General features: G+C 51.4%; 1 protein-coding gene across 3 annotated transcripts in view; it reads left to right on the top strand.

Moving 5' to 3' along the window:
• Positions 1 to 16,822, top strand: part of HOMER3 (homer scaffold protein 3) — a 31,575-nt gene extending 14,753 nt beyond the window's left edge. For 2 of the 3 annotated variants that reach the window (XM_027783227.2, XM_005234981.4), the window contains 8 exons: positions 4,437 to 4,593; positions 5,512 to 5,643; positions 6,049 to 6,156; positions 9,517 to 9,638; positions 10,559 to 10,715; positions 12,608 to 12,718; positions 13,615 to 13,695; positions 14,746 to 16,822. In XM_027783227.2, coding sequence (XP_027639028.2) covers positions 4,437 to 4,593; positions 5,512 to 5,643; positions 6,049 to 6,156; positions 9,517 to 9,638; positions 10,559 to 10,715; positions 12,608 to 12,718; positions 13,615 to 13,695; positions 14,746 to 14,934 — 1,057 coding nt within the window. In that variant the 3' untranslated portion in view covers positions 14,935 to 16,822. Of the gene's footprint in view, positions 1 to 2,380; positions 2,526 to 4,436; positions 4,594 to 5,511; positions 5,644 to 6,048; positions 6,157 to 9,516; positions 9,639 to 10,558; positions 10,716 to 12,607; positions 12,719 to 13,614; positions 13,696 to 14,745 lie in introns of all 3 variants that reach the window. The other variant, XM_027783228.2, reaches the window with a different exon arrangement.
• The last annotated feature ends 5,367 nt before the right edge of the window (positions 16,823 to 22,189 follow it).

The following is a 22,189-nucleotide window of genomic DNA, read 5'->3' as shown; positions in this document are numbered from 1 at the left end:
CAAGAGGGCTGTAGTGGGAGAGAGAACATGACAGTTTGAATCCTAGGCACTTTCAGGGCTATTTTTAAATGCTTTGTAGTGTTTTTGGAAACAAGAGGTCAGAAGCAAGCTGAATGCAGATGGGTGCTCCTCAGACATTACTCCACTGATGCGTCTCAGATCTGGCTTTCAGCACCTGTGCTTCTCCTGCTGGGAACTTCCCTCAGTCCTGCCAGTGCCCTTGCCTTGCCAATCCACCCGCTGTGCTGAGCCGTGTCAAACCCTGCCGTGGTTCTTTGCTGCTAAAGAGATCGTAGGAAGGGTGAGGGAGAGGCTTTTTCCATTTAATAAGCCATTTATGACTTCTAAGAGATGTGTCCCTAGATTTGCAGACTTTCTTGCTTTTCTTCTCTCTTGGTTTGCATTGCTGCCTACTCTGTCTGTTTTTTATTGTGTTCCACCACTTAGGCTCTCGGAGAGCTTTTGTTTCGTAGCATTTGCTTTTAACCTTGTCAGGCAAATAAGCGAGTATTGAAAGGCAGGTTTCCACGCTAGCCAGTATCCTTGACAATGAAATTCTTGTACTAGCTGGATACGATTTGTATCATTTGATGGATTTAAAACAAAGACTTTTTTTTTCTCTGCAGAAACACTGCAAAAGAAGCGTGAACATCTCTGCGCTGCTCCCATCAGAGCACAAAGCTCTCCTAAGCATTACCTACAGTGCTTAAGCAACTGCTTCCTAGAAAGCACTGTGCCCCTGCCAGGCTGGCGTTACGCTCAGGTAGCTGTGAGAAAGCAGTGCCACGCTGGCCTCTTAAAGCGATCTCCAGTCACCGTTATTAGGGACATGCAAGCTGGCAGCCACTGTTCCCATTTGCAGTGCGGGAAGGGGAAACATGGAAGATAATTCCAGGAGATTCTGCACGTTTTGCTTGGGAGGTGGGTGCAGGAGTCCCTTCTTGGCAGCAGGCAGGCAGGCGAATGCTGACGAGCCCGGCCATCGGTGCCAGGTTGCTACCTGTTGGAAGCAAAGCACATCTGGTGTAACTGGCAGCAGGCCTGTTCAGAGAGCTGGTGGGACTTCCACAGCTGTAACTGGAAGGGATAGCTCGCAGGCAGCACCAAGTTTTGTTGCTCCAGGGAAGGCCATAAGGCACAAACAAATGTATGAGGAGTGTCGAGGCAGCTGTGATTATGTGAAGGCACAAAAAGCAGAGCACTCTTCCTGGACAGCAGCACCCATCAGCAGTGTGTATTTCATATTTCGGTGTTCCTGAGACCAGGAAAACAGCATGCACGCCCCGCGGGTGTGGGATGGGCAAGAGAGCAGCGGAGTCAGTCTTGTGAATAGAAAAAAAATCAGCAAACCTCTGTGAAGGTGGGCTTTTCTCCTGCCTGACAGGCCTTCCAGTGGCATTTAATTTTCTGCTCCTGATGCTCAGAAGGAAAATAATGCTGGCTTTTGTGGTTAGTGACACTGTAATTACAGGGCAGTTGACATCTAGGTGGCCTTCTAATCCTCTTCTGTCTTGGAGTGATCAGTAGGAAGGCAATGGGGTTTTCCAGGTATGAAGACACCCGTAGGTGACCTGTTTGGAGGCAGACGTAGCTGAGAGACAGGGAGATCTGTGTGCTCTACCCCTTCTACAGGCATCCTTCATCGTGCAAATTCACTGTTTTACATTTTTGCTCTCTTTTTGAGACACACAGGCTCAGCTGATAACGGGAAAGAGCAGGGTGGGGACCAGTTACGGGAGACACTAATTTACAAAGCAAATGAATAGCACAGCTGTCTTGAATGTCATGGGGAGGCAGCAGGGGGTTCTGCACTGCTGGGGTCTGGGATCATGCCTGGCTCCGTGGAGTGTGGGGCAGGGAGTGCACACGGTGGGTGACTTCCCAGGTGTGGCTGCAGACTGTCCCTGCGGGCAGAGAAAGGTTATCCCCAGGAATGCCAGACCTCCATCAGGGTGCATGGCACGGGGCTGTTTGAAACGTTGCTTGGTCAGCAGGATGGTTTGCACCAGCTCCGGGTGCAGAGCTCCCCGCTGAACAGCGAGTGCAGGAATAGCTGCCCTGCGTGCGGGTTGAGCTCCGAGGAGGGTTTTCCGTCATGCAGCTGGCATCACGTGTGCATGACTGGAAACACTAGAGCCTTCCAGGCTTCTCCGTGACCCTCTCCCAACAGCCAGCGCCTGCTGCCAAAGGGATTTACTCCAGTTACACGTCTCACCCAATTATCTTCCATGACAGGGAAGAAAACTTGTTCAGTGATGAGAAATCATTACAAATTACAAGCTTTGTGCGTTTGGGACAAACGAAGCCCCTGAACGCTGCCTGGTTGAACGCTCTGTCTGTGCTCGGTGTAATAAATAACAGCTGACTCTTCCATCGCTAGGAAATGAATCACTGTGGAGGCAAAACCAAAAAGGAGCCTCAGTCCAGCTAGGAGCCCTGGGAAGGAAGCTGTTGGAGGAGAGACGCGTACTAACTCCACTGGCCTGTAGTCTGTCTTACCCTTACTAACAAATGTCAACAACTAGGTAATGTCCTTCCTCTGTTCTTTCTGACACTAGCCCAGGACACAGGGGTTCAGGTGCAGAAACATTATTTTTTCCCTACTCTGTAGATACTGTGTCTCAGAGGATAAGTTGTGATCCGTGTAAGATTTAGTATCTGTTAGTGGAGCCTGGAAAATTGGAATCACGTTTTGAAAACAGTCTGTGGCTGAATAAAATCAGGCAGCGAGGGTGCAGAGAAGGGGCTGGTTTAGACCCTCATGCAGTCACAAGAGATCCGAGTCAGGGCTGTAACCTGGGAGCAAAGCTTGAAACTGGGAGGTAGAGGGAGTATTTTATTTCCTTAATTTTTGATGCTGGGTTCAGAAAGCACCAGGTACGCTTGGCTTTGGATTGGTGGGAAGGTCTGCTCATTGCAGCTGTGAGGACTTGCAGTGGGGAGGAAATATAAATGTCTGGATTTTGGGAGCTTGCACATAGCAGGATTGTGACTCGGCCTTGTTTGCAGCTGTCATGGGGGTGTGGGACGTTTCCAGACACGTCAGATTTCACTAGGTTTGCATAAGGAGCATGGCAACAGCCAGTGCCTTGGGTTTTAACCAAAGTCAAATGAAGACCCCAAGCCCTGATGCACCTGGACTGTTGTGTCATGGAAACATTCCTTCCTGCCTACTGAAACGCTCAAGTTACATCCTGATGCCTGAGGTTCAACTCCTTAGTTCGGCTCAGATATTACTGGTTACAAAATCCGGGCAGTGCTTGGGTTCAGTGCTTTCTTACAGCAGCTGTGCATTGTGTGGTGAAGTGTTTCCTTTAATTCATTGTTAAGTGGCTTGCTTTTAATCCTGCGATGTGACCTTTCACTGCAGGATGCGCTTCCCAAGCATGAGTCAAGAGAGGAAGAGCTGAGCTGGGGGGAAGGTGCTTTTTGTGTTCACATCCCAAACACATCCTCCATCCATCCACCTCCCGACAGCTCCAACTTGGAGATACCCTATGAAGTACAAATAATACAGCCAGAGAAATCATACACCTGGTGAAGTTGCCACAAAGTGACCACCAAGAGGCCGAGAGATGGTGAAAGAAAGCTTGAAGTTAGGCTAAAAATAGTATAACCCCTGATCATTAGCATAGCTCTGCCACACTGGCTGTGTTGTGAAGGACCATCAGGTATGCCCCAAACATGAGATTGCCATGCCCTATTTGCACTTCTGCTTGCAAGTTTGGTGCCTGTCCTTGGGTGAAATTGCGTTCAAGATCTACTAACCTGAGGACATAGCCTGTTATTGCTGGAACGACCAGGCTGTGCTCTTTGGAAATATCTGAAGACTGCAGCAGGGGGGACTGAGAAGCTCTAGAGGAAGGTAAAAAACTGTACCTGTACTTAGAGACTCTTGGTAGCTTTGCTGTTGTGCCAAAGATATCTTCATAGACCCAGGTCACTAGTGTGCAATGAAAGCTGCTGTCATCTGGATGGTGAGCAAATAGGAGGCGTAAGCAGCCAAGGGCTTTTACTTTGCAGGAGCATCAGCCAGAAGCCCCCCAGCTTCTAAAATGGCCTTTAGAAGAGTGCCAAGGATGTGGAGGGCTCCTGGGGAGAGCACAGAAGCCCAGAGGTCTTGGGAAGGCAACTCACAGGCATGATGGAGAACTTGGGTCACGGCTGCCCTAATAAGAAGGACACTAGACGACACCAGCCCAGAGCGTGGGGAGCTGCTAGTCCCTGCAGGGAGGCTCAGTGAGGGCGAGCTGGTTGAGAAATGCTGTGTCCTTGGGAGCTGCGCTGCTTAGCACGTAGTGTCTTGGATCCCTGGAGAGAAGGCGAAAAGCAGAAGTGCTGCTGGCGGTGCATAACGCCACGCAAGGGCCAGGAAGTCGATGCGCTTCCTCCGTTGCTTCCCCTCTGCCCTGACAGTCCTGTTCACTCTCTTGCAGGGAGCAGCCAATCTTCAGCACGAGGGCCCATGTCTTCCAGATCGATCCTGCCACCAAACGGAACTGGATCCCTGCCAGCAAGCACGCTTTGACCGTCTCCTATTTCTACGATGCCACGCGCAATGTGTACCGGATCATCAGTGTGGGGGGCACCAAGGTAGGGGGTGTTTGCTGACAGCATCGCACAGCTTGACGGCAGGTTTTTCTCCGGCCAGAGTCTGTTCTGGTGTTGGTTTTGGTGGCAAGTTGGTCAGTTCTCAGCATGGCAGCAGGCAACGACAGGTAAAACATGACCTCCATGCTCAAGTGTATTTAGTGTTAGGCACTAGAAGCTGTGCTGATGAAAAACATGCCCTAGGGTCCAATGTTGTCTGTCCCTGCCCTACTCTCTTCTAACACCCAGTGCACGCAAAACACAAGCTTTTTCTGAGAGCCTTTATCCTGTGCTAAAACCAGCCGCTGTAGATATAATGAAATGACAGACAGAGGCTGGGGGAGTCGCAGAGGTAGTCTGTTCAGTCACTTTGACAAAAGGCGATTAGCTCTCCCTAAACTGTTCTTGATAGGCATTTTCCTGACTTGTTCTTGAAGACCTCCAATGGCAGATGTTCGGCAATCTTCCCAGGCAATTTATTTTGTTGCTACTCTAACCAGCAGAGAGTGTTTTGTAATGGCTAGCCCTGATTGCTGGCTAAGCCTTTTTTTTTTTTTTTTTCTTACTTGCCATGAGAATGGAGAACATCAGAAAGTTGTTAAGACCCCAGAGACAGGGATGCTGTCTCTTATTTTATTTTCCAGCAATGGAGGAAGCTGATGATGCTGAGTTGTTGGTTTGGTGGGTTGTGGTTTTTTTGTTTTCCAGCAGACATGATGATTGAGATTTGTTCATGTCGTGCAGCCATACTAGAAAGACTTTTGGTCACCAAAAGCCCGAAGTGTTGTCTTATAGATTAAACCCCAGAGCTTTCTACCCCTTGTTCCTAGAGTACACAGGGATTATAGTGCTCAGTCCCACATCACCACCGCAGGGCAGCAGGCTGGAGTTCTCTCTGACTCTCATTGCCTCTCTCTACAGGCGATCATCAACAGCACTATTACCCCCAACATGACCTTCACAAAGACCTCCCAGAAATTTGGTCAGTGGGCAGACAGCCGAGCCAATACGGTGTATGGGTTGGGCTTTGCTTCAGAGCAACATCTCTCCCAGGTAATGCTGCAGCGGGAATGTCCCTGAAACCCTGAAGGGGAGATCAGTCTCTGGAAGAGGCTTTAGGAACCTGATACAATGCTGTTCCTGCTGCACTAAAATCTAATGCAAAGATGCTAGGAAGAGCTTTAAAGTAACATTTGCAGAGTGTTTTGAGCATCATAAATTCAGTTAGGATTTGGGGCTCGATTTCTGTCATTGCTGTTTAGCTAACCCCACAGTCCTGAGTGCCAGAATCATGGGCAGGGGCAGGAAGGGACTATTCCCTGAATTTTATTGTTAGATGAAGAGAAAATAAAAAGCATGTTGAATGAAGTTGCAAGGGGAGGAGTAACCCAGGCAGCAATTCTAGTTTGTTCCACATTTTGGTGTAGCACCAGAGCTGACTTTTCCACTCCCCTCTAGTTTGCAGAGAAGTTCCAGGAAGTGAAGGAAGCAGCCCGTTTGGCGAGGGAGAAGTCACAGGATAAAACGGAACTGACCAACCCTGCCCTGAACATCACATCTCACCAGGTAATGCTGGGGGAGAGGTGTGAGTGAAGCTCACCGCAGGGCAGTGACAGCTGGGGAAAGCGACCACCGTCCTGATCTCCCCACGTAATTCTTGCTTTCATCCCTTTCTCTCTGAGAGTTTTCTGGCCAGACGCTGAGGTTGGAGCTCCACGTTTTGGTGACACGTGTGGCCCTGAGGTCACTCCATTGAAACACACGAAGTAGATTAACTAATAAGTGCTTAAATGGAGCTCCTGGGAAGGTTCACCCTCCTCCCTCTTTGCCAGTTATACTATCAAAACCATTTGACATTTTACAAAGGCATGCTGGAGGTGTGGGATTTTTTGGTTTGGTGTTTTCGGTTGTATTTCTTTTTTTCTTTAAGGCTGCTGGCTCTCCCTGGGCTCAGTATGACAGTAAGAGGCAAGTAGCAATCAGAAGTGCATGTTGCCTGGTTGAGGATCATAGGAAGGAAGACACATGGCATTTCCAACAGTCTTTCTTCCTCTTCTGGGGCTGTAGGGGGTTCTTCTCCAAGTTCTCTGACAGCTGATGGTGCTGTCCGTGAGGGTCCATGGAAAGATAATTTCCTAGAGCTGGTGAATGAGGAGTGCTGGCCAGACTCCCTTTTCTGTCATATTTCCAATGTGGAAGAGAAGCTGTGAGAGTAGAAATCACACTCCCCTAAGGTGGAACTGCATGTATGACAGCCAGTCGTTCAATTTTCTTTCCCCCAGGAAACCAAGCCAGAAAGCTTAAGCCAATCACAGATCCTGCTCGCGCACTTGTTACCTTTCTCCCCATGTGGTTAAACCAGCTCCAGCAGCAGTGGGATGGAGGGGAGAGGATAAACTGTGGAGAACTCCATGCTGCTTTTTCACATGGTGAAGCAGCTCGGTGCTGGTGGTGAAGCTGCCCTCCCAAATGGTTCACTCCAGAGGTGCCTCTGCATTTTCCAGAGCTCCTGGCAGTAGGAGAAGAGCTGTAGGATGCAGGGCACTGCATTCTCTGGGTTGAGTAAAGATGGAGTGGGAGCAGAGGAGGAGGAGGGAGTGTGAACACTACCTTGGCCTGCAGGGAGGGGAGAGGGAGGGGAAGGTGGTGGCTCTGCAGAGCGTGGAAATGTCATGTGGGGTGCAAAACCAGGGAAAATCTGCCTAGCTTTTGACTCCTGCTAACTCTAAGCCCCATCCCAATGGGTGGCATTACAGTATGCAGTAAAGCATTTGTAGCAGAACCAAAGGTTCAGGAAAAAGACTCTGGTCAGTAACAGTTACCCAAGACAAAACTTGATGGCCAGCTGCAGCCTCCACCTCCCAGCTCCCCTGGCCACAGGAGATGGAGGCTGGGAGTAGAGGTACTCCCTCTTACCCTGTTTACACCAGGCACCACTCCTCAGATGCCACAACAGGATGCGTTCATCTCCCCTGTGCTGCAATGGCAACTTGCAACCGAAGGGATGAAGAGGTCAGAAGCTGAAGGTTAAACCCAGATCAGGGAAATGGCTGAAGGCTCTGTTCAATTCTTCTCACCTGGCTCAGCAGCTCTAAAACTGCCACATCGTGAGCCCATTGAGCCTGCCCTGTCTCTAGGTGGGAGAGCTCAAGCACAAGTACGCACAGCCCCTGCCTGCAGCCATCGTGGTGCCACAGCCATGCGTGCGCTGTCCCCTGCCATGTGGGCGTGCAGATCTTGTCCTGCCTCCCCCAGCCCGGGCATCCGTCATCCCTTCTCCCGCTGTCCCGCTCCTGATTTGCGGTCTCTGCGTTAGTAGAGCTTCAAACATGAGTTTCGTCCTTGAATAATTGATTGTGTTTCTGTTTGCAAGTGAGCAGAGAGTAGATCTGTCTCCTGAAATCAAATCAGGGCTTCCTCATTTTCTGCATCTGCACTAGTTTACTTAGGCTTCAGATTTTCAGAGCTGGGGAAATCCCAGGATAGCATCTTTCTCCTCTCCTTTAGTACTTTCTAGGCCAATCCCCATCCCATTTAGCATCCCCATTGCAGAGTATGTCACTAGGGATGCTGTAAGCAGCAAAACAGTATGGCACATACATCCTCAGCTGTTCTCAGTTTGAGTTGGACTCACAGGGTCTCAGCACACCAGAACAGGAAACTTCTGCCCCTTCCCTTCCTCAGTGTCCCCACCTTGTAGTAAAGGTGAGGCAGGGTTGTGTTTTGCAGGTCTCACTTCTCAGTTGCTCCCTGGAGCTGGTGTTGGACACATCTCCTGGCCCTGCCTGGTTCTATTTATAGATGTCAGCCGACCCTGAGGGCAGGTGGCTGTCCTTAACCACCGGCATTTGAGGGCTACCTATGAACTCCAGCGGGCTCCCCAGCCACTGGTCTCATAGTCCCCAACTTAGGATCCCAGGGACCCATTGCTCAGAGTGTCTTTTTATAGCTGTTTTCCCCGTCAGTGCCCAGCTGCCCCCCCGCTGTGAGAGCAGACTGTGCCGACGGGGTCCCTGAGGGGGCTGGAGGGTGTAAAGTTGGCTTCTGCATGTTCATCTCTGCTCCACTGCCACTCAGGATGAGTTGGTTGCAAGCTCTGATGTATGCAGGAATATGAAGCCATAGAGAAGGATATACTTTGGTGCAGAGGCTGTGAGTTTCCTCTCCCATGCCTTTGGGAAATGGGGACCAGAGTCATCTGAGCAACAGCAGAGCTTCCCCGCCTTGAGCCGGAGAAACACCATCCCAGTGGCACCTGGTGTCTTCATTCGAGGTGGACATGCGACTGAACCCAGGTGGCCTGGTAGACCTGTGTTTAGAGTTGAGTCTTTCCACTGCTCTGAGAACCAGCAAGAAAATCCTGTTAAGAACTCCGCAGCCCCCTGAAACAGGCAGCTTGAGCAGTTCCGAGTGCTTGCACGGCCCTGGGGCTCCGGTTACAGCTATAACGTGGCTGGCATTTGTCAAGGGGAAGCTGAGAGCTGGAGAATTCAGTACCTCGAGGTGGGAGGGAGGAATAGTTGGTGCACGCAAGCTGTGAGCCCACCTGCTCAGGGTGCCTGTGCGCTGGGATCGCTGCCCCAGCATGGCATGGAGACAGGGAGAGAGAGGACGTGGCAGCTGCTGGAGGAGCAAAGCACTGATCTACTTATCCCAGAGAGAGCCCCGTGGCCATGTAGCTTCCAAAGTCATCGCTATGCTATGACTGGTGTTGCTGAGCCATGCAGGAGGCTCTCTGCCACCCCTGGTCATGTAGACAAGCACAGCACCATCTAAGCGAGGACTGAAAGCCAGCGTTTCTCACAAGAGCGCAGGGGCTGGGAACCAGCCCTGTGAACTGGGCTGTGGATGAGTTTGCAGAGACCTCGTGGCCACGTGGCCTCTCATCACTGCTGTGTGATAACCCGTCTCTTCTTCATCCCCCAGGTACTTCCCAGCCCCATCATCAGCTCCAATGGGCCAGGAGAAGATAAGCTATTCCGGAGCCAAAGTGCCGATGTTGAAATAACAACAGAGAAGGAGCGGCTGAAGAAGATGCTTTCAGAAGGGTGAGGCTGCCACAAGCGCTCTCTGCTCCTGACTCCTAAACTCTCTCTTTTGGCATGATTTGGTGCATGTCCCTTCCTCCCAAATACTTTTGACCCAACGCTACTTCTTTAAGTAGCCGAGTAATGCCCCGTGTCTGCTGCTGCTCAGACCCTCCACTGTACCAATTTCCCCTCTTCCCTAGTAGAAAGTTATTGCAGCTTGGCCGTGAAATTTGCTGTTCAGGCTGATGGGAAGAAGAGCGCTTTGTGCCTGCAGCAGGGATGAGTTGATGCCAGTTATCTACAGATCAGTAGTTTGTGATACCAGAAGATGTTCACGCTTTTCCAGCTGGCCCAGGGCTGCATTTGTGTTAATTCCCCTGATGATTCCAGCAAAGTCCCTGCTGCTTCCGTTCTTTGTCTGTTGAAAAGGCTCTGGGCTGGATTCTGCCCTGTGGCTCCTATTAAGCTCCCAGCTGAACACTTAGAATATTTTTAAATCAAAAGCAAGTGTCCTTTGCTACCTTCTCCTGAGTCTAGGGTGGTAGGGTTTTATTCAAAGCAAACTCAGATCTAAGAAGGATTTTAAAAATGCATTTGCAGTCCCACGTTGCAAAGCTCCTTTATAGTAGCCATATCTTCCCCCACCCCCCCCAACCCATTAATCTCACAGTGTGGTTCCTGCAGTCTCAAGCAAGCACACATGGCCTCAAAGTCAAACATTATCCAGGGATAAAGGAAAGGGATGCAAATTCAGGGCTGGGAGAAGCATTTAAATTTGGGAAGCGACATGAAAGCCAAATAGAAAACTGTCGAGGAGCAGGTAGCTGCCCAGCACGTGCAAGAACGTTGTTTCAGTACGTGTTAGCACTGGGAGAAGAAATCTCCATGCTGAGACTCTCTTACACTTTCCTGAACATTTCTTCTGTTCTCTCACACAGTTCGGTGAGTGAGGTCCAGTGGGAAGCTGAATTCTTCAGCCTGCAGGACAACAACAACAAGCTTGTGGCTGCTCTCCATGAAGCAAATGCCAACGTGGACCAGTGGAAGAAGCAGCTGGCTGCTTATCAGGAGGAGACGGAAATGCTGCGGCAGCGGGTGAGCGCGGGAGGGCCTTTACAGAGCAGGTCAGAGGAAGCCCTGCCTCAGAGCCAGATGGTGCCCTTGACCTCATTCTCCCATCGGCTTCCATGGGTGCCTGCAGGAGATGGGATGGAAATCCAGGATGCTGCATGAGCCTGGCAGGGAAAACATGTCAAGGAATAAGGCCATGTAACTAGGGAGCTCTCACAAGAGCTCCTCTTTTCTGCAGAGCACATTGGGGCGTGCTGGGTCCCCATGGATAAAGGGAGGAAACGAGAGTACAAAGTCAACGATCACCAGCTTCCCTTGAGATTTTCTGGGGGGCCCAGCAATACTGAGTAAAGCCTGTGCCCCCCCTGAGCTGGGCATAGGGGCAATGTTCTGGCTGCTGGCAGGAAGGATGAAGATTGCTCTATCTGCTATAATTAGCTCGAATCCAAGCTGCAACATCATGAAACCCGGGTGGCGCCGTACAAACAAGCCCTTGTTCGGTTGGAATAATAGAATCTTTTGACCTACATAATGTCAGAGAGGTCACGGATCAACTGAGGAGGCCTGTGTGCATCTGGGCAGGGGAGTGAGAGTCACACGGCTGGGTTTGTTGGGAGGGAAGAACTGTGGAGTGCTCAGGAAAAGGTTTTAGGACAGTTGGGGTTTAGCTGGGAAAGGACTCTGGAGCCCTGGAGAAGAAGGCATGAAGCCATTTCACTTCGAGATAGCTCATTCAAAGGACAGCAGGGATTTATAGCAATTAACAGCTGTTCCCACTTGATGGCTGCTGTGTGGCCAGTCTGTGCAGTACACACAGCCATCCTGCAGGATTTGCTCTGCCCGTTGCTAATTCTCATTGCTGGAGGCAGGCAGTGGGACAGATGCACTGAAAAAATTCTCTCCTCTGCGGTAGGAGCCTGACCTAGGTACAGCAGGGATCTTGGGAAGGGGTGGGTGTATACATGTGGCTTTGGGGCTGCCTTTTTCCTGCCATTGCTCTGTGCGTACTCAGCTCGTTTGTGGCTGTTCTCGCAGTCAGGAGCTAGGAGGGAGGGTTTTGTGGGCATTGGGTGAAGGGCAACCACTGGGGGCTTGGCAGAGTCACAGCAGAAACTGTAACTCAGTGAAACATCTAGATTATCATCCCTGAACTGGAGCATTTGGGGGCTGGAGCTGGTTGATTCTAGCCGTGACTCTGTGACCCTCAGAGCTCACAGCCACCGTTATGTGGACCCTCAGAGCTCACAGCCACCGTTACGTGGACCCTGGCAAGGTCCCAGGCCAGCCAGCGTTGCCTTGCTGCCCCTGCTTGTGGAAAACCATCATGCCAGGGTCCAAGCCCTGCCTGTCTGAGGGTACCCATCACTAGAGCTGCACCTGTAAAGCTCAGTGCAGGCCCCATGAGAGCTTGGGCCCCAGCCATAGCTGCTGTAGACCTTCTGATGAGCTTTTAAAAATGAGTCTTCATGATTAATCTAAGCCACCAGGCTGAATTTTTCAGGAATGGGGAGGATGCTTGGGCAAAGCCTTCCTCCCAGCTCTGCTGTGGTAGAGCTGCAGTAACTCTTGTCCTTGGCACTCGCTGCCCAGGGGTGTAAATGGAACTAGATCTAGCCATCCCTTTGGGTTGTAGGCTCATGTGCTTGGTGTCAGCCGGTTGGGCTTTGCTGGAAGTGCAGAACTGCAGGAGAAAGCAGAGACAGAGCCTCTAGACCAAGTTCCACCACGATGTGTTTCTGTGCAGAGCAGGAGAGAATTTTTTCCTAACAGCCTCTGGGTGGGAGCCACTACCATATTGTAAGCCCCGTTGGGTTTGTAAGGAAGCCAGAACATGATAGAGAATGACTGTGGGTGACAAGGTGTCAGGACATTCCTGTATCTCTGAGCACGCCTTCCCTGTGCTTGCTTCCATGTAGGTAGCAGAACTGGAGTCACAGGGGGCTCACGATTCCTCCAGTGAGAACAACAAGGAAGAGCTGAGCCAAACCCTTGAGGAGCTGGAACTCCTGATCAAGGCTAAGGACGAGGTAATACCCTACAAAGCAGAGCAAAGCCTGAAGCCTGTCAATCACCAACACCTCGTCTGTCATTACAGCTTGTATGGGGTCAGAGGGCCCCTCGTGCTGTTGCACGAGCTGTCTGTGCAAGCCAGGAGCCACTGCACGGCCCCCTCAGTGGTCTCCCTTCCCAGAGAGGCAAAGCTGAGTAGGAGCAAAGTGCTGGGAGCTTCCCCTGCAAATAACCCGGAGTGGGGATGCTCCAGCACCGCACAAATGGCAGGGCTCAGCCATACCCCTTCTCTGCTCAGCCGTCTGCAGCTGCAGCTAGACTCTGCTGGAGTAATTGCTTCTCGCTTTCACTGCATGTAAATGAATAATTTAAAGCACAGTTTTAATTACAGAGGCTGTGAAGGAGGGGAGATGTGGAGAGAATCTCTCCAGTTTACACATCTGCAGGCTCTCTGGTGGCCGTGCTTCAGCAGGGTGGGTGGATGGAGCCTTCGGGTTGGAGCCACAACATGAGGATTGATGAGGGGAGTTGTTTTGGGGTTCCCAATCCTTAGAGAGTCAGCCCTCCCCCATCTCCACACCTACTCAGGCTAGGGGAAGAATGCTGGGGTAAAGGCATGCTTCACCCAACGGCCTGCGATCCGATCTTGAGCAAGGATGCAACAGGGTGCAGAGACCACTGAACCTCGCTGGCACTCAGCCAGACATCTTGATGAGGGACTAAGAGCTTAGAGGGAGGCAGCAGGTACAGCAGAAGCAGAAGGTTAGAAAGCGAGGTAGGAAAATTTGGAGCTGAGCATGGTGATGTAATCCTTGGAGTGAGGGAAAGGGCCTTGCTTGGAGTATGTGGTGGGCTCTGGCCCAGCTGGGACAGGGGCGGATCTGACACGATGCTCTTCCTCCTTATGCTTTAGGAGATTCAGATGCTGAAGAGCCAGAAGTGTGGACGATGGGAAGCAGAGGGCGAGCGTGAGGAGACACTGCAGAAGCTGCAGGTAAAGATGGCACATCTGGAACACTTCTGCACTCATAGTAGAGGGATCCATCCTCATTCCTCCTTTGAGCCAAAGGGTGAATGCCATAGAGCTGCCATGCCTATCTCTGCCTCTGGATGATGGGAAAAGGTCCTTGCCTACGTCTCTCCCTTCTGCCACCCTCCCTGTATCCCTCAGAGATAATGGCATGGGGCACAATCAGCAGGTAACAGCAAACCCAGATTAGTGTCCCCTTTTAGTAGGTCAAACAGAGGACCCAAGTCTGTATTAGAAATTCCCAATAATGGTCGAACCCAATTTATTGTTCCCAGTAATTTTTGTGCATCGTGCAGGTTTCTTACATTGGTATTGATCTGCAATGGTTGAGGAATAATAGTTTGTGCTCTCATTCGCCCCAGCCTTTGCGTACTCACCTCTAGCACTTACAGTAGCCCCTGAGATGGGACTGGAGCAGAACCTGTGGTGTCCTGTGACCCTCCATCTCTCCCAAGTCCTGCTTAGCTTGCTGGGTGGACAGGGATGGCTGGGGAGCCGAGCTCTGACTCAGTCTGGCTGGCAGAAGGGATGCAAGCTGCTCTGCACCTCAGGGCAACGACACAGATGGAAGGACGGTCTGTTGCGCAGTCTCTGGGGGCTCTGCCTGCCTGTGTTTACCTCTGAGCTACTGAACAAGGGGATCTGCTGCGGGGCTCAGCCCCGCACACGGGCACTAGTTTTCATGGCAGAATAATATCTCCAAACATCAAATGCCATCAGACCTGGAGATGATAGACATGTGAGGAGATGATCTGCATTTATATACCTTTGCAAACTGTGGGAAGATGGCTGGGTTTGGGGAACACGTGCTCACATGCGTGTGCATGCTGGCGTGCTGTGGCTTGAGATAGGGAGATGCATCGGTCAAAAAAATTGGTGGAGACCTGGGCTGGCTGGGTGTGGGTAGCCTGGCACTGGCGTGTTAGCACGGCTGTTTTGTGGAGATAAGGGTGGTCCGTGAGCAGTGTGTGTGGTCTGGGGTGGCCACCTCACTGCACCTGTGTCCTTCGGCAGGAGCTGGAGGCACGCAACACAGAGCTGGAGCGACGCCTTCACCTGGCTGAGCAGACGCTGGCAGAGACCCTAGCCGAGAGGGAGAAGATCCAGAACGAAGTCACCAAGGTTGCAGAGATAATGGATGTGAAGATATTTGAGCTCAGTGAGATCCGGCAGGGACTAGCCAAGCTGGTAGAGAGCAACTGAGCAGTAGCAAGCCCAGAGGAGACGCCTCCGGAGGAGAGGAGCCTGAGCTGGGACTGGTCACCGACAGCAGTTACAGTCACAGAACAGCCTCGAGGTCTGTTCGGGCAGGATATGCCAACATACCAGCAGCTGCCTGGACAGCATGGAGACCAGCCGCAGCCACTTACTGCCCCCTGAGTGCCCAGGCAGAGGGCAGAGAGCATCTGAGCTCCTGCATCCTCTACAGGAGCATCGACAGGTCCCAGCCAGCCCTCTCTGGACCCTGCCATGGCTGTGGCGTGGTCCAGAGATGACAACTGTCCCCGTGCTGCCTTCCCAGCCCCCCTGCTGCCACACTGTGTCTCCAGCATTTTTACAGTTTTCTAGGGGAAGGGGCTGAGCAGGCTTTGCATTTTTTTTCAGTAGTTTTTTTAGGAAACCACTTGCCTTTTGCAAGCCTTTGCTGCCTGTCTCCCCACCTAGGGAGGGAGGAGAAGTTCTAGCACACTGAGGACAACAGTCACTCCTTTTCCTCTTGCCCAGCCCTAACTACCTTGTGTCTTTCTAACAGGATCCAGTAACACTGGTAGCTGTCAGGAGCTTCCAAAGGTGGCAGTCCCCCCACTGCCCAGAAGGATGCTTGCCTGACCAGGTGTCCTTTCCACTGTTCAGTCACATCCTCCAGAGGAAGAAGAACCGCAGGTCTTAAAGCTCTTAGTTTAACACAGTGGGATTTAATGACTTGTTCAAATTTTAAGCTGAGAAGAGTAAAGGCTCGGTTGGGAAAGGGACATTAGAAATGGGACGTCCCTGAGGGGATGACCAACAAACTGCTAGATTGGCATCTCTCTGGGCCTCTAAGGGCGGCAGTTAATTGAAATTAAATGGAGCAAGTCGCAGTTGCTCTTGGTTTCTTTTTTTTCTTTTTTTATTATTGGGAAACAGTCCGCAGAGCTGTCCTGCTCCGTGCCAGCCGAGCAGTACTCCTTGTGAAGGGTACGGGTCCCAGCTTGCCACGCTTGGCCAGCTTAAACCAGAACAGGAGGCGTTTGGAGCATGCTGGGACCAGTGCCTGGAGGGGCCTGTGGGATGTTCGTGAGTTATGGTAGATGTTGTCTAGTAATAGGAATTGAGGGAGGCATCACAGAAACCTGGAAGGTTGTGTGTCCCCCAGCACGCGCTGTGTCCCTGTAGTAACCTAGGAGCATGTTAACCCCATGCTGAATGATGAAGCAGTGTCTGTGTAGAAGTAGTTAGTAGCCTTACAGGAGTGCTGATGAGTTTGGATTTTGTTCTTGGGTTTTTTTCCCTTCTTTGCCGCTCTACGTTAGGCAAAGACAGCAGCAATCCTGGGAACGTTCCACAGGTCTGCAGAAATCCTGGTGCTTGGCCAGCCCTGGCTGCCCAGCACTGCTCCCCGTGCCCAGCTGAACCTCGGCAGAGCTGCGGCTCCTCGGGGTCTGCCTCTCCCTTCGCTCACCTGCTGACCACGAGGGGAACTCGCAGTTTCCACTCGCTGCCTGCAAGTCAGGGCAGGATTTGGGTCTGGCACCCTGGTGACTCTGCTGGATTTTGTCTAGGCAAAGCCCTTCCCTTTCCCAGGGGTAACAAGGAAACATCGAGATTTCCAGACCTGCACAGCCAGGGAAGGGCTTTTCTGTTTTGTGGTTGGGGTTTTTTTGTTGTTGTTGGGTTTTATTTTATTTTTTTTTCTTTTGCATGAAGTGTTCTCACAACCGTATGAGGCTGGAGTTACTGTAGTAATATTTGTTTCAGGGTATTTAAGAAGGGAAGGAAGTAACTGGGTGACAAAAAATTTCTAGGGGTTTGTTTACCACCCCGTGCCAGTGTTCATATTTTATTCCCACAGGAGCAGCCTTCTTTTGAAATAGAGATCAGCTCCCAGAAAGGTGTGTTTGCTTTGCATCTCCGTCACTGGCATATGGAGGGAGGAGGGTGGGATTGGGGGTATGGGAGAAAGTTGTGTGAAAGTTTTACGTTCTGTACTACTACTCTCTCCCAGTTGTTTTCTGTGGCTGCCACTGGAGCTGGGTATGGATCCTTACAGTCTGGCAGGGACCGTTTTGTAGCTCAGCGTCCTGGCCACTGCCTGTGCTGTATTATTGCTCATTGACGGGGCTGACCAGCCCCGCGCATGCCACGCCTGGCTGAGTCATCTCTCCCCAGGGAGGCCGTGCTTAGGCCATTCCCGAGAAATGAGAGGGAGGAAGAAATGAGAGGGAGGACGAGAAATGAGAGGGAGGACAGCGTCAAGCTGCTGCACATCCCAGCAGGACTCCGTCTGAGCAGGGGAGAGGCAGATGCAAGCTGCAGCGTGATGCTCGGCTGAGACGGCAGCTCCGACAGCTTCATGGAGTGCTGTGCTGCCTGCTGCTCTCCCCAGACAGTCCAGGTACCAGACCTGCTTTCACTTGGGTCAGGCAGCAGTGTAGCGTTAAACCCAGCTCTTACGCTAGTTAAGGATATTTTATATCCTCAAAGCACAGCCTAGCATTGCTAGAGAACTCCACCTAGACCTACAGCAAAAAGAGAACCAACCCATTGACAGTCCGGGTTGAGTGCAAGAAGGGCTACAAGTCATGCAACAAGTCACAAACATGAGGGATCTGTAGCTAATCTTCCACCGATGTCCTGCAGGAAGCTCTTTGTTTCGTGGTGTTCGACCTCTTCATCTCAGGCTGAGTCAGCTGGTACCAGACTGTTTAAAAAATGCTGTGAAAAAAAACCACAAACCAAACCCAATGCCCTGAAAAGCACAAGTTTTAGCCTGCTGCTTATCCTCATGTCCCGTATGAAGCCAAAGCCTAGGTGACTGCTGTGGAAGCGGTCCTGCCCCCTCAGGTCTCACCAGTATGGTGAATGAAATGGGCATCGGGGGTGCTGCTGGGCTCAGGCGGTGGATGGGGTGTTTGGGTACCAACAAGAGGAGGGTGCTGTGCACCGGTCCTGCAGAGTTCCGGAACTAGTGCTTGAGACTCAGCAGCCCACTATGTGATATCCCGAGGAGGTGTAACCCCCTGGAAGTGCTGTTCCTGGCTCATGGGAGGAAGTATTACACCCAGTTGTATTAAGTGCAAATTCCTCCGCTCAGCTCTTGCATAATCAACACTTCTGCGGTGGGAACCAAGAGAGCTCATTGACTAAACTCTGAGCAGCCTGTTCCTTGCAGCCCAATGGTGCTGTCACCTCTGGAAGCTTTGCCGTCGGAGCTGCCCTGGCCCTGGCATGCTGCTAGACGCTGTTCCACTGCGTGCAGCGTACCTCCAGGCAGCGGTACTTCGCACGCGTTCGCTGTGCATCACCCACAGCTCATCACGGTCCTGCCTGTGCTGCTTTGCTCTTCCATTGTCAGGAACCGTGAACAGAAGCCATCTTCCTTTCTGCTCTTCCCCACGGGTGTTAGTTGCAATTCTTTTCCTTGCCAGAATAATCTGAATAGCGGCTTTTTGATGAGATCTGTCCTGTGCTCAGCATTTGTTAAAAAAAAAAAAAAAGGCTTTTATTGAGGCATCACAGGGTGGTGTGATGGATGGTTCTGGGAGGCACTTTCCGTTGCAGTCTTCCCCTCTTCTGAACTAATGAAAACCCATTCATCACCAGCTCTTGCCACAAATGCCCTAAATCTGCCGTTAGCGATGAGACAATCCTACTGTAGACGGTAGAGCAGCAAAGCGCTGATTCCGTCTGCCCCACGCTAGTGAGCATTTAAAAAGGACTTCAACTGTGGTTCAGAACAGTAGCGCCCTAACACATCCCGGCCACGTGCTTTCCAAGCCTCACCCCTTCCCTCTTTGTGCTGCTTTTGCTTCAAAAGAAGATATGGTGTTACAAAAGCTGAGTGGCAAGGCTGCAGGTTTATGTTTGCTTCTGTCTCACAACAATTACCGTCAGCAATTAAATAACAGTGGCTTCCTTACCGGAGGAGACATGCTACTGATTGCAGGTACCTTGAGAGAACTAATTCTTTTGGCAAATTAGAATCTTAATTATTCATAGAAAACCTAGACAGAACATTAATAAAGGGGGAAATGGCTCACATAAGAGATCAGGCTGAACAAATAAAAAAAAAATAATCTTGCAACCTTCCCCTTTGTCTGACGATGATGAGCAGCAAGGTGTGATCCTCCGCTCCGAATCCAGACCCAAGCCGAGCTCCTTCTGACCAGCTCAGCCAGAGGAAACGAAGCTTTGCTATTCCAGGACGTGCCAATAATAGAGCCTCAGAAAAAGGATGTGCCTGATGCAAACACCATCTGACAGATGCCAATACAAACCTTCTAGGCTGAGCAGGGATGCAAAGCCAGTCCAGACCTGGAGGACCACCACCAGCTTGGCAGCCTGCTCACCTGCCTGGGCTTGGATCCCTCCTTCACAAAGCAAGTAATTACCCTCCCCCAAGGATTGCTCGACTTAGATTACCAGCATCTACAAGATGCCCCGAGAGCCAGAAGAAAAGGTTAACACAGGCCAGGCTGGTTAATACCTTAAGTCTGTTGAGTGATGTTAAACAAGAAGTAAAAATCTTTCTTTTCCCCAAAAAGCTGCTGCAGAGCACCCTGGTAATGCATGTGTTGTTAGGCAGCCTCACTTCAAAGTTACTTAACAGATTGTCTTTGATAGCTGCGGTTTTGAAAGAAGCAAATTCTTGATGGAGGGAAAGCTAACTAGGCACTTTGTTTCAAATCTCCGAAGGATCAAACCTGGCGGAACTTGTAATTAAATAGTGCCATTAGTGAAAAATAGGTGACCTAACCCTTCTGAGCTCTTGCATCTGGGCTGCAGAGATCAGCTGCTCTGTTACTCAGAGGGTAGGTTATTTTTAGTTCAGAAATGGTCTGTTTACACTTGACAGCACAGGCAAGCGTGCTCCAGGAGTGTAACCCCCGCCTCTCCATGCACACACTGGGAGACAATTTCCATGTGTGCCAGAGAAGGCAATTAAATGTGTGTTTTGGAACATGTCCATGCACGCATAATAAAGCCCCCCCAAATCTGATGAGGTTCACAGTCCCCTTTCCCAGAGTCATTTATAATTGTTATCGTTATTAGATTGTGGTGTGTAAAGGCAGTTTCTGCTCCAAGGGAAAAGGCCACAAACTACAGCACTAACGATCTGTGTGCAAGGTCCTGCCTCCTCCATCAGCTTCCCTCCACCCTTCCAAAAAATCAGCGGCTGGAGTAACGCTGGAAATCAGACACTTGTGGTAAGAGCAAGCAACACTCCAGAGGGATGGCAGCTCCAGCAACAGGGAATCCAAGGAGCGAGGCCCCGGTTGGCTCGCGGCTGACGCATCACTTGCATCCACTCGGCTCCCTGGGCTCTGGCGTGCGAGCCTGGGCAGTGAGAATCAAAGGTACCAAATTCCATTTCTGCGGATGCCGCTGTTGGCTGCCTCCGTAGGGCGGTGCCAGGTGGAACAGGGCAGGAGGCTGGTCCACCTGTCCCCATGGTGTGCAGGGCAGGGCTCTGCAGTCTACAGTGCCAGCTATCCCAGTAGATACATCCGCTTTGTAGTTTACTGGGACTTGCATAAGCTGCTCCAGGTGTGAGTTGTCACCCACCTCACACAGCCTGTCCTGCGGGCTGCACGGGGGTGACGCTGCGCTCCGGAGAGAGCAGGACAGCCTCTTGCCTCAGCACTAGCTCCTCACCCTGTTCCTAGCTTATTTTTCCCAAGGACTGGAGGAACGACGAGCGTGGATGCTGTATATAGGCTCTGCCTTCTGTTTGCACCGATGCTGGGCTAACAGGGTTTCAAATCCCAGCAGGCAGCAGACAGAAAACATCTCGCTCTAGCCTTACAGGCTGGAGATACTCATGTCCAGACCTTGTTACGGGTAGATGAAAACAGTGTCTGAGCCTGGAGATCCATGGCATGAGTGCTGCCTCTCCGGTGCTCTCAATGAGAGCAGCACAGCTTGTGAAGTTTGGGCTTGGGAATTCAAGAATGATACTGGGAAGTACCGAGCAGAGATGAAAGGATGGGGCTGAGCCACTGCAACAGGTTTAGTGCTGTGTTCGCAGATTCTCTTTGCAAGGCTGGAGCGGAGTATTCTGCTCCTTGGCAACTGCTCTCCCCCTCCCAGAGGTGACAGGAATCCAAAGCAAGTCATGCAGGGATGCGTTCCCAGGAGACGAGCTGCTGCAGGGAGTGACAGACAGCTATGAATTAAACAGAGCCAGCAGGGAGGTTTTCTTAGCACAGAAGGGGAGGAAAAAAAAATATCCAGGTATTCCTTCTCTCTGTCCTATTTTTGGAGTTCTGATGCTGGCAGGGAGGAACTAGGGGAGTTACGGTGTCAAGCGTGTCATACGCGGAGTGAAGACACATGTCTGGGCAGCACCTCCTGATGGAGGGTGTGCCATGGGCAAGGAGATTAATCACCGAAAACTGGCAGGGAAAAGCTTTAAGGTGCAGCAGGGAAGGTGAAGGTTCAACAAAGGAACTGCAAGGGTCTGGGAGGAGAGACCCAGAACGGAGAGCAGCCGTAACTACAATGGAGCATTGCAGGGTTCAGGATCATCCTGCTCTGCAAGGAAAGGGAAAAGGCTGGAAGGATCAACCTGCTCTGCAAGGGAAGGGAAAAGGCTGAGGCTTGACGTGCTGACCCAGTTGGAGCCTGACCCAATGGGCAAGGCTTGGGGACACCTGCCTGTCCCCATGCTGTCTCCTGGCTTTCTCAGACCAAATCCTGAGCACCCAGCTGCCCAGACAGGGAGCCCTGTGCTCCATTTCCCTCTGAGCAAGGACCAGAGCCAGCAGCGAGGCTGTCCGGAGCACACCAGCTGCCATCTGCCGGCTATGCTGACAGGTCCCTGGGGCTGCCCCAGGAGAAGGGCCTGGAGGGGGGAAAAAGGGGAAAAAAAAAAAAAAGAAAAAGAAAAAAAGTGGCAGAAAAGCTTGTTAAGCAGCTTTTCTTAAGGCTTTCCAAACAGCTGAGGTTTTGTTTACAAAGAGCATCCAAAGGTAAAGCAGCAGCTGACAGAGTGAGGGCTGGACCAGTGGGATTTTGGACAGCATGGAGAACCTATGTGGCTACACAGCTGCTTTCAGTGGGCACAGAGATGGGGTGGGGGGTGCCCCAAGTGCAGCCCCTGTGAGGGGAGGGCTGGCACTGGTTGCACCTGCAGCTGCAGCAAAGCTGGAACACGAGCCCCAATGCAGCACTGCTGCCTCAGCGGAGAGAAATCCAAAGCCTGGCCCCAAGATTACCCCAGACTGTTTCCTTGCAGCTGCCTTTTCTTCCCTGGAGA

Source organism: Falco peregrinus, chromosome 5 (assembly GCF_023634155.1).
Source record: "Falco peregrinus isolate bFalPer1 chromosome 5, bFalPer1.pri, whole genome shotgun sequence".
NCBI lineage: Eukaryota > Metazoa > Chordata > Aves > Falconiformes > Falconidae > Falco > Falco peregrinus.
Note: the sequence above shows the minus strand (reverse complement) of the source record. Positions and strands in the feature narration are given on the sequence as shown.